Below are 12,542 nucleotides of genomic sequence, written 5' to 3'. Positions count from 1 at the left end.
TCTCTTTCCCACTTTTCCTTTCCCCACCCCCCAACTGAAAAAGAAAAAGAAAACCCTTATAACAAATATGCATAGTTTAGCAAAACAAATTTCTGCATTGGTTATATCCATAAAATATATGTATCAATATATACCCTGAGTCTATCATGGAGGTGACAATTTTAAAGGCAATCAGGAGTAATTTTCAAGATATTAAAGAAGAAAAGAATAAACTGACTGGAGGAGAAAAAAGGGTATCTTCATTTTCAATAACTCAACCTTATATATAAAACATCAAAAGAATTCACTAACCCTAGAAATTGGCTCTGAAAATGTAATGGAGTCTTCCTTCCTTCATCCTAAATTCCAGATAGTAACAGACAATAGATATTGGACAGAAGAGGGGAGGAAATTTTGATTGCTTAATTTAAAGAAGGTATTCTTAATATCTTTTTTTCCTATCATTCACCCCCTCCCTCCTTGGTAGTTAGGTAAAACTAATGGATTTCTTCTTAGAATAATGTTTCTATTCACAAAACATAAAATCTTACAAACCATACATTTATAGTGAAACACAACTATCAAAATGCAAAAACAAAAAAACCAACCAAACAAAAACCACACCCCCCCCCAAAAAAAAAATTTTTTTTGATATAGTTCATGGACTTTCTGAAATCCATCCCAAGGAATCTGTAGACCCTAGGTTAAGAATTTCTGCTAAGACTTACTTATCAAGTTCAGCAGACTATGTTGCTCTTTTCCTTTAAAGAAATTGAACTTTTAAACTTCAAATTCTTTTTCAATCTAATGTATATTATAACTCCCAAATAATTTACAATTTACTCAAATTTGTTATTAAATGAAATAATTTAAGTCATGTATTAAGTAGCTGAGCAACTTACAAATGACGTAAATGAATCCCTAACTGAAAAAATACAACTTTTAAATATAGTTTCCTTAAAATGTACATGGATAATGATGAACATCTGCAAAAAATAGAAGTCCAACTCTAAAATGGATAAGGCATTTGTCCACAATAACACTAGTTAGGAACAGAGGCAGGATTATTAGGCTCCAAGTCACCTCAGTCTTAGTCCAGTGGTCTTTCCACTTCACTAAACTTGGGAAAACCTTTATCTTCACAGGGTCATAGATTTAGAACTGGAAATGATCTCAGAGGCTATCCAGTCTCATACTGTCATTTTACAACCATCAACTTTCGTTTGTTTATAATGTCCTCCTCCTTCCCATATCTTTCTCTGCTGAATTTTTATTAAAATCCAACTAAAATGCCATCTCTTTTATGAAGATCCCTCTCCCCAGTTCCTCATCTATATTTATAATAATTCAGTTTATAATCATCTAGAGCAATATTGATTGTCAACTTTGGTTTCAGAACACTGTGTATTCAATTATCTCAAGTGCTGAGAATCATAAAATTTCAACTTTTAAAAAATATTATTACAATATTATTTGCCTAACTATTCATATAAGCATGTTGCTCACATTGGGCTTAATGAGTCTCCTTAGAATCCCAGAGAAGAAGTTCTTGCCACCAAAATGTGATTGTCTATATAAAAATATCATTTTTTCCCCAGGAGAAATGATTTTATATGTTTCTAGCATCTCTGGGTTGGATCTGATTTTCACTACAGAATTTCAGTTACATTATAGTTTAATTGGCTTTTGTGGACTGGCTTAGTAACTTAACTGACAGAATATTGTTTCCTTGAAAAAAAAATGCTTACTTCCTAAGAATTGACCTTCCAAACATGTATTTAGGACAAAAATTATCAAGGATCTTCCTCAATATGCCACAACTTTTCTGCCTTAAAAGTTGAGACCAAGTGGTTAAAAATCAAGTTTAATGTTCAATACAATGCTTCTTACACTGCTGGAATTTAAAATGGAAATGTGTTAATTTAAGATCAAGATTTCACAGCTGAAGGTACAAGTTTATGTTTAATAGAGGACATGTGCCAAAGATTTATTAAATCACATCATTTTAAGCAAGAAGTTCACAAATATCAATGCTGCTCCTTTCTATCTACTTTCATTTCGGCAAAAACAATTACTCTCCTTCAAATTAAGGTGAAGTTTTAAACATCAAATTGGAAACTCTTTGAGATAATGTAAATATATTTTCAAGAAATTTATCAAAATAGTAAAATATGTACTGGATATAGAATTATAACATAAGATAGAGAGCAAGGTGAAGGGTATTTTAAGTAAAACTCATCAGTCAAAAAAAAATAATAGAAGTTAACTTTTAAGTAATGTTAGCATCACTGTATTACACAGAAGCAAAAAAAAGGAGGCAATTATTTCAGCACCTTACAACTAAATTCAAGTGACTTGTCACTGCCAATTCACATGGATTTAGCAATTTAAAAAATACTATACATATATCAGAACAGTCACAACAAGGGAAGCCTGATTTTAAGAAAGTGTAGAACAATTAGTGACAGCTCTAAAGGACAGTGAAGGATTGATAATAAGACAAATTAACATGGATAGTGACAAGTATGTAAATGCACTAAATGACATATGTATGTATATAAGTATACTGAAGTCCAACTAGATTAGGATAGAGATTTTGTCAAGGGGAATAAGCTAAAATAACTAAGATTGGAAAGGCAGGTGGGAAACATTGTGGAGGGCTTTAAATGACAGAGAACATGTTTTATCTTAGAGATAATGGGGAAGAGGGGGAGACAAAGAGAGGGAAAGGAGGAGAGATGGAGGGAAGAAGACAAGAAGAGAGATGGTCAGATCTGTAGTTTAAGAGAAATTAAAGCTAAATATACTGACTTTGGAGTCATCTACACATAAATAATTCAACTCAGGAAAACTAAAGGGAGCACTAAAAGAGAATAAGTGGAAAGAGAAGTGAGCTGGAGAAAGCTTCTTCTCACTTAATAATCAGGAGGAAGAATATGATAATCCGACAAGGACAAAGAACCATAAGAGAGTAGTGTTACAGAAAGTAAGGAGGAAAAGTCTAGGTTAGGGATGGAGTATAAGAGTATTAATGGTCAAGTGCCAAATGCTATAGAGAAGTCAAAATGGATTCGAACTTGGGAAGGGGGTGGGGGAGAGAGAGAAACCTTTTTTTAATGATTAAAAGTTTGCTAGTAATCTTGGGAGGAATAATTTTATTGTAGTGGTGGGGTTGGAAATTAGGCCACAAAAAACTGAAAGGCAAATGGGAGTCAAGGAAATGGAGCTTTGTGTGTGTATATAATTTAGGATTTTGGCTCCGAGAGAATACAGAGTGTTATAACATGAGGGATTCAGATTTTGAAGTTTTCTTTTCTTTTTTTAAGAGTTGGGAGCATCTGAAAATATTTGTATGTGACAGGGAAGAAGTCAGTGGCTATGGAAAAGTTGAAGATGAGAAAAAAAGAGGGGATAATAGAATGAAAAAGCTCCCAAAGGAAACAAGAAGGAATAAGATTAAGAGCATAAATGGAACATTTGAAAAGAAGTCTTACCTTTTCATCACTAAATAGGGAGAAAATGGGAGAATGATGAAAAAGTAGGGTTTTGAGGTAAGGAATGAAGAAGAGGAGCTTCAGATGAATGGTCTCATTTCTCAGTAAAACAGCATGTGAAATCCTCTGCTGAAAAGAAGGGAAGGAAAAAAAGGTGGCATAGAAAAGCTAAAGAAAATGAACCCGATTTAGAACAGCTGTGGAGAATGTGATCAGCAAATTAAACAAGGAAAAAATAAACACTTTACCCAGTAGTGAGGGCCCAGATGATAAGAACATAACCAGCAGGGAACCCAGTTGACAGTTATAAAACATTCTTCCACAATCGTATGGAGCATGGAGGTAGGAATGGAAAAACAGTTCATTAGCACTAACACAAGAGAGTGAGAGATTCAAAGGTACTTACTAGTAATACATAAGTGAAATAGTTGATAATAGGTTCTAGACTGAAGGGACGATGCTCTGGGAGACTAGGGAGGAAAGAACAAAAAACCTGGAAGTCTCACTTGGCCAGGATGAGAAATACACAGAAAACAGAAGGATAGGAGGTATAGTTAAATAAAGATAGATCACTGTTCTGGACAATGAAAGTGAAACAATTGTATGGCTGTGGTAGAATCAATATTGGGGGGGAGGGGGAGAGTCATGTGAAATTCGGGGACTGATGACCTTGGAGCTTAAAAGCGGACATCAATATAGATGTTAAAATTTGAAGGGGTGAGCTGGAAAGGAAGGCTGACTTAGGTATTGAATTTCTCAGGAAGGGAAAACCTCCTGGAGTTTGGCAGTTTACTTAGTCAATTTGATAAAAGAAGTGAATCTCTTAGTGAGGTTACTGAGTGATGATACAAAAGTACAATCTGGAATGGAAATGAGGAGCAAGGAATATTCCTATTCCATTGCTTGTCTTTGCAATCCTGGCTCTTATTAAAGTTCTTCAAACACAGTAAGAACTTACTAAGTACTTGTTAACTGCCTCCTACTCCTCCTGCCCAATGCTTATGGGATATCCAGTATCAGACAAGGTATCTAGGGACAAACTTTTCTGGGAAGAGCTAGCTTAAGAAGGTGAAAAGAACGTAAACCTTTTTATCCTTTATCTAGGATAAAAGGAAACTTGTTTATAAGAGGAAGGATTTCAGAAGGCACAAAGGCACTGAAGGGCAGAGGATGATATAGCCTTGAAAGGGTAAGATTGAGGTGGGTAGGGATGAGTATATGGGGAGAGAATTTTCATTTCAACATGGGGATAAATGGAATTCTAACTGGAATCTGTTTATTTTAGAAAGATGAATGATCAGGTGATAGGGTGCAGGCACTATTTAGTGTCCTGCTATGTCTAAGTTAGTCAGAATGAGCACTCATTGTTTCCCAGAATGCCAGAGTCTCCCAGTTCTGAAACCTTCATGCTTGAGGAAAATTAGTTGGTGATCTTGTCCTTGGAGGCTGGACTAAACTAAAGCTGTCCAACCTTCATTCCCCTTGCACCTGCTTTCTCCCATATAATCCTCAAATTTGAGGAAAAGCCAAACTGGTCAATTCTTTTATTCCCAGCTCTTTACTCCCTACTCCTCAGCCTTTTGTGACTGTTTTTTTTAGAATTTAAGCTCCTCAAGGACAGAGACTGCCTTTCTTTTTGTTTGTGTGTGTGTATGTATGTGTGTGTGTGTGTGTGTGTGTGTGTATCCCTAATGCCTGCTCCACTGTAAGCACTTGAAAATGATTGTTTACTTCTATAGTCTCAAAAATGGTGGGTTTCCATCCATTTCATGTTACACTGACATTTAGCTCCTATTCATAAGTCTTAGAAGCAAAGGCCCTCATAGTATCTTAGGTACAAGCAGCTTGGGACATAGGTGGCTTAAATATTTTTCAGAACAGTTTGTTCTCTGATCCCCTAGGTGCCTAGAGACTGAACTCTGAGATGGCAGAAAACCTTTCAGAGCAGGCACTCTCTAGCCTCAGAGGATAAGTGGTTGAGGCCTATAAATGTCCTTAGGGAACACCTGTATGGGATGATGTGTGTAAGTAAACAGAGAGATACAAACATACACACAAACACACACAGAATAATATGTAGTAAAGACAAAAAAAAAAAAAAAAAAAAAAGTCAGACCAAGCACTACAAGAAAATTTGAAGAAAATCTATTAATGGTTCTACTTTTCTATGACTTGCTCAACAAAATCTTGTAGTTTTTACTTCCATCACCTTATCCCTCAAGAAAAACTTTCCTTTAAAAAGAAGGAGAAAGAAAAGGAAAGAACAAAAGAAAAAATACTCTACTACTATTCTGCTTCATCTAAGAAACTTTAAACAAACATTATTATTTATGGACTTCTGGATCTCATCAAGCTTCAAAAACCTAATTTAAATGCTTAGTGGTTTTTATTTTGTTTTTTTTTAAGGGGTAAAGTTAAGAATTAGAGGTTTCAGTGTAATAACTGAGCTATCTCATATTACACTTTTGGGAAGTTTTAAATGCATTTGTAAAGGAACAATCACCTAACATTATAAACTAAAATATAACAACATTTTCTGTAATCATAGAAATTCATTTTGTCATGTAAGAGAAAATTTTTAGATATAAGCTAGCACCACTTTCAATCTAGAAAGTATGAAAAATCTAGAAAAATATAACGAATCTATAAATCTATCAAGAGATATTTGTCAAAATAACATTTTTAACATATCCATTAAAAACATCTTTTGAACATCTGAACTGTTTCCAAAGCAATTCACATCACAGAAAAAAAGGGGAAAATATAATAAATTACCTGAACTGAAGATGCTGATTCATGTGAATGGTCACTAACAGCTGCTCCTTGTGAAGTTGCCAGAGAGATCGTGTGAGTCTTTGGGGTCAATGGACTAACAATACTTTCACCTGTCCTATGTGACTGGCAGGCCTCTTTTTTAAGTGGCGATGCCACAGACTGCTCATCTCCAAATGCTGCCCAAGAGCAACTTTCTTTCTGTTCATCCTCAAAGGCATTCCAATCAGCAGCTTGATTAGGACCAGCTGAACTAAAATCGGCAAAATCATCAGGGTCTTGAAAAACACTGCACTCATCTTGAATTTTTGGCCCCAAATCAAGATTCTCAAATTGACTGTAACCACCATTCTTTAGCTCTGAAAGAGATTCAATTCCTGACACAGAAGACTTTCTTGTTACTTCATATCCTTCAGGTACAATATCAGAAGTCTGTTTCAGTTCTAACTGAGAACATGTTATTTCCTCTTGGCAAATAGCAGCATCTGTATCCCCAAAATCACCAAAGTCATCACCGGTTCACTAAAATGTAGAAACTGTTCTGAGGATTCTTCAAAAGTTATGTCACTCATTGAATCTTGAGTACCACTAATAAAAGGTGGAGTTGCACCGCTGACTGTGCCAAAGTCACCAAAGTCATCTTCATTTGTATCGCTACAAGATACAAAATCATTACTACTATCCCCATTTTTCAAATCTGTAGAATTATCCAAAACATTTTCTTCTGTCAGATTTATGCTGGTGCTTTGGATGTTTGTAAATTTAACAGTTTCTTCTTTGGGATGATAACTAATGTTGTCATTGGTTTCAGAAGTTTTAATACTGTCCATACACAGGGCTGCACGTTTAAACATTAAGAAATCAAGTTTCTCATCAGTTTCACACTGTTCTCTCCTACTAACTATTTCTGTGTTATCAGTTGTGTGTACTGAATTCAGGGCTGATTGTGCGCTTGTATTTGATTCAATTTGTTCCAGTGTTGAAGGGTCATATTTTTCATTACTTACTACATTGATTTCTGAAATGCAAACCTGATTCTCTTGACCAAGAGTCTTTTCTTCATTTTCACGGCTTCTATCCAGAGAAGCTTGTTTTGCAGAACTTTCTTCATGGATCCTGTTTATTTTATTGTTTTCCTGAATAGTTAGTGCTTCTCTGACATTTAAAACTTCACATCTTGTTTCTTCCAGTTGTATCTTTTCTTTTTTCGAAAATGTGGCAAAATCTGCAAATTCCTCAGCAGGGCTAGATGTAGAGTCTAAATGAAGTTCAGTGCTGTGATTCTTTATTCTCTTTGAGTCAAGAATGTCTAAATCTTCCTTTCCCTGAGGATTTACAGTGTCCAGTGCTGCAAACCCATTTGTTAGAATCTCTATACATGTAGGTTTCTCACCATTACAGCTATCTATTTGCTTGTCATGACTAACTACTTTCATATCAATTCTAAAGCTGTCAGAAGAGAAACTTTCAGATGTTCCAACATTCTCTTTCTGCCCTACTACTGCATTAAAATCTCCAGGACTTCCTATACTGTCAATTAAAGCATCTGAAGTTCTGGACTGAATTATTTCTTTGCTGGTGGTAGAAGGTAAAATATCAGATTGTTCTTTCGTGAGACTAGGAAGTTCAGCAATGCTGTCTTTATCATTACCATTTTTAATGGGCTTAAAGCTTGTAAAGTTATCTACATTTTCTGAGAAACCATGAATAGGCATAAAATGATTTGAAGGTATAAATTCTTCCTTAGAATTAGTAAACTCTGGGGCATCAAAATCAACAAATCCTATACCAGATGGGCTCACTTCAGAAAACCCACCAAATTCTCCAAATTCATCTTCATCATCATCATCAGCTCCATTGTCTAATGGTGGTGGAGATGAAGAGTACATTCGAATGATATCTGGTTCCATTGTTCGGCTGCTTTTAGAAGATTAATTTATACCTGCCCAAAAAGAGGAAGAAAAAAAAAGTAATTTTTTTATTCTAATTATGTTTTAATATTCTCAAAATTTTAAAAGGTGAAGCAAAATTATGTGGAGATTTTTTTTTTTTTGCTTTCTTTTAAGGAGTAACTATTTTTAAAAAGCTGCATTACAATAGACAGGAAAGAGTTCTAAATTTTAGGATTTTGGGTGGAAGGGTTTAATTACTATGATAAAAATGGAAGGATTTCGTTAAAATATTGTGCATATTTATATAATTAAAAATTTTATAATGTATCATAAAAAAATTTGGCTATGGTTCTAAAAAGTAATCAATGACTAAAATATCAATACCTTTAATAACCTCAGACTTAAAGCCTTATATGAACCACAGAAAAAGAAAAGTCATTGACATTCCCTAATACTTCTGGTACAGGGACACTAATTGACACTAGGAATGAAAGAGGAAGAATCTAAATTTTCAAGAAAGTGGGAATAAATTAATTAAATTTTATTTCAACCATCTACGAATTTTTAAAAATTATGACATACCTAATGCTTTTACTTGTTCTTAAAACCTAATGTAATTTTCTTATTGAAGAAAAAAAAAAGTAGCTTAATTCAGCAAAAGCTTAAATGACAAAATGATGCATATTTCTTGGCATATTCCTTCAGTTACACGTAAAGCTTTCTTCTAAAATGTCTAAAACCCAATTATATTAATACTTTCTATTACTATAGAATAATATAAAATTTTAAAAAATTATGAAATGTACTTGATTGTGTATGAAGTTTCAATCTTGTGTATTAATGCCAAATAAGAAACATAATATGAAATACAAAAAATTATTTTTTTAAAACTAAAAAATTTGCTAATGAAAACTACATAGGCTTTTTAATAGCAATACTTCACAGTAGAGAAAATTCAATCTTTAAACTTAAAAAATGCTAAATGCTGATTTTTAAGCAGGTTTTTGAGATATCTAAAACAACAAACCAAACAAACAACATGGCAAATACAAAATACCAGATGTAGATTCAAATTCCTCATGCCATACACTAATATTTTACAAATTCCTCCTTCCTCTACTACAAAGAAATAAAGCAATTTGTGATTCAAAAATAAGCCAGTCAACCTGAACTCAAGAAAATAATTTGGGATAGTCAGAACAGCTCTATCTTCAAGCTACACAAAAAGCTTTAGAATAAAAGTTAAAAAAAAAAAACAAAAAACCAAGGAGTTCAGCATATCCTATCATGTATGTCTCCAAAGAAACAGGGAATATTAAGACAATCCAACTAACATAAATTTTCATTTTAAATCTACACTACCAATAAATAAATAAAGGTAAGAACTAGGCACCTGAAGGGGTGGGGGGGTGGGGGAAAGTGAGTGTAGTTCCTAAGTCTTATAAAATTCCTTACTTTATTTAGGAGATGCTTTTAAGGTGATCCAAGTTTTTAAAACTGGGGAGAAAAAAAGGATCAGAGAATTATTCTAGTCGTTTCATGTGTAAAAAAATTTCTTACCAATGCTTATTATTTTATTTGCAAAATAAGTGTTACTAATACCATTTTAGATAACATGATTAGGTATTCCTCTGACAACTCTGTAAGTGAAGGACAAAGAGTCATGAAGATGTGGATTTAAACACCAGTTCATTTAGCCTTTATCTTATCTATAAAATATGATTAACAGCACCTACCTTAAGTGTTGAGAGAATCAAATGAAAATTATGTAAGGTGATATATAAATGTGTGATTATTAATTAGACCCCTATTTTATTCCAAACAATATTAATCAGTATGATATGATTCCATAGGGGTGATGATTATAAATTCTGTATATTAGGCTTCAGAGCTGTGAACTGTGGATTGCAAAATTCACTTGTTTAATCACAGGAAGGTAACTAGAAGACCTCCCCTCTTGTTTTCACTTTTTATGGTAACCAAACCCAGCTTAAGGAAGTGATTCAAATGGAAAGTCCCCTATTTTTGTTTCCCCTCTGTCCCATGTCATCTATTGTCAACATGGGGAGAAAACTATGAGCACTTGACCCTGGTTAAGTCACCATGGGAATATACCTCAATTCCTTATCTTTCTCCTTCCATGAAGACCTTTTTCACTAAGCCAATTAAAATCATTAAGTAGGTATTAAGAAGATATTGCCTTCTCCATTACCACATACTTTTCTCTATATCAATCCTCTAATTCTTTCTTCTAGGCTCCAAGGAAGAGACTCCTTTCTCTTAAAACTAAACCATTAACTATGTTCAAGAATACAATATTTTTGGTTCCTGCAGGATCTTGCTCCAATCATTATCCTCTTCAAACTTTCTAAGCGTGTTTGGCTCCTCTTCCTGTCTTTAAACAATACATCTTCATTATCTATCCTGGAGGTAGGAAGGAAAAAGAGATCTAACTATAATTCTATTTCTTTCCTTTAGATGCTACTGTTCATATAAGTTGTCTCTAATCTCCTTCATCTCCAAATCTCCACATTTACTTTCAGTCTGGCTTTGTTTCCAATGTATTCACACTTTTCTGAAAAATCACCACTGACCCAATTATAGGATCTTTTCCTACCCCTCCTACCTCTCCATCCTCATTAAGTGTCTTCCTTGTATTCTTCCTGATTTTAACTACCGTCTTCATGAAAATGCCATTCAAATTGATATTCTAGTTCTATCCTCAACTAAGACCTAGTTATTTATTTTCAATTAGACAACTCCATCAGACTTCTTCAGGTCATATCAAATTCAATAGATATGGAGTAAAACTTCTCACCTTCCCCAAACTAGCTTCCTTTTAATGCATCCTTGTTTCTACCAGTAACATCATTTTATCATTTAACCAGGCTCACAGTCACAAAGCGACTCTGACTCATTTCATTCTGTCTCTACCATTCAGTCTTTATTAAAGTTATTTCATTTTTTTTCTTCAAACAATCTGTCCCTTCCTACCTTTGACTCTAATCATCAGGTCACTGACTTAATTAAGTCACCTTAAGGAACCTTCTAGGTGATATCATTGATCGTTCCCCTCTATAATTTATCCTGCCAATCAATAGCAGTAAAACTTTTTAGCATCATTTTCATCATGGCAGAACACTGATCAGTTTTCAGTAACTTCCAATTTCTTGCAATATCAAGTCTAAATTTCTCTATGTCGTTTTCACATCCTCCACACTATAATCCACATTTACTTCTCTTTAGAATAAGCCTTTTACTCTGATAAAGTGTCATACTCATCCCTATGAAATTATGGCTTCAATCATCTCACCCTTTTACCTGGTTCTTTCCCTCTTTCTTCTCTTTATCTAGTTAGATGGTAGTCATCCTTCAAATCTAGTTCAAGATTCATTTCATTCATGAAACATTTTGTCTTGTCTACTCACAGATCTGTTCAGAACTTCTACAGGACTTAGAAGTCCTTAGGAGTCAATTTAGCACTGAACAGGTTTTTCTGGTTTATAAAGCGCTTATGAATATGAATATATAATTCATCACCACAATCGTGCAAAGAAAGGAAATTATTTCAGTTTTACTCAAACTAGTGATAATGGTGACAAGCATTAAAGTGTTAAATTTAGCTAGATAAAGCTCCTTATCCAGAAGACACTCAAGAATTTAATAAAGATGGTCTTCATCTCAGGTCCATGAATTTAAAAACAAAAAAACATTTTGCCAGCTATATTTCAACAAACTGTTATCCCTTCTATATCACAACTTTTTCCATTGGTTTTGATATATTGCAAGTTGGCATAAGACATTAAGTGGGCATTTTTTCAGAGTTTTGTGGAAGCCACAGATGACCCAGAGAAAGTTTAAAAACTCAGAAATGCATAAAATGTGTGGTACTAATAATACCAACATATTTTAATCTTTCAGAATTATAGTAATTCAGATTTTTTCTCTGGTAGCAAGGGAGGGCCAAAAAATTTTACATCGAGTTTTTAGAGCATGTAGGTATTGTGTGCCCTAAACTCCATAATGTGGAAGTTATAGTTGGTTTTCTTTGTAATTCTACATATTTTCCATTATACCTTTAAAAATGATTCTGAGAAAAGGGGTTTGGGACCAAGAAAAATAGCTCAGAACTTCTAGTCTAATCAATATCAGCCTTGGTAGCACCTCTCTTACTTTTTTATGTGAGCCATAGGAATACTTCCTGCCTGTCAGGTAGATTCAGACTTAGCTCTTGAGAAAGACAGTCATTTTCCCTTTTTTAGTCACTGCTGCTAATTAGTGCAATTAGACCAAACCTATATTATCTTTTCCACCTCAAGCCAACTGTTTTAGAAAAGGTCTTGTCTCCAAAGGATATTATTAATTTAGGTTATTAATGTGTAACTGAATGTGTACATAGAAATTC

General features: G+C 33.9%; 1 protein-coding gene across 1 annotated transcript in view; it reads right to left on the bottom strand.

The window, feature by feature from the left end:
• The window catches only part of AFTPH (aftiphilin), an 86,815-nt gene that overhangs the window by 49,364 nt on the left and 24,909 nt on the right, over window positions 1-12,542 (bottom strand). Inside the window, 2 exon segments of the mRNA XM_051975387.1 lie at window positions 6,249-6,760; window positions 6,763-8,187. Coding sequence (XP_051831347.1) covers window positions 6,249-6,760; window positions 6,763-8,155 — 1,905 coding nt within the window. The 5' untranslated portion in view covers window positions 8,156-8,187.

Source organism: Antechinus flavipes, chromosome 2, assembly GCF_016432865.1.
Source record: "Antechinus flavipes isolate AdamAnt ecotype Samford, QLD, Australia chromosome 2, AdamAnt_v2, whole genome shotgun sequence".
NCBI classification, from domain to species: domain Eukaryota; kingdom Metazoa; phylum Chordata; class Mammalia; order Dasyuromorphia; family Dasyuridae; genus Antechinus; species Antechinus flavipes.
This window is presented reverse-complemented; position numbering and strand designations above follow the sequence as displayed.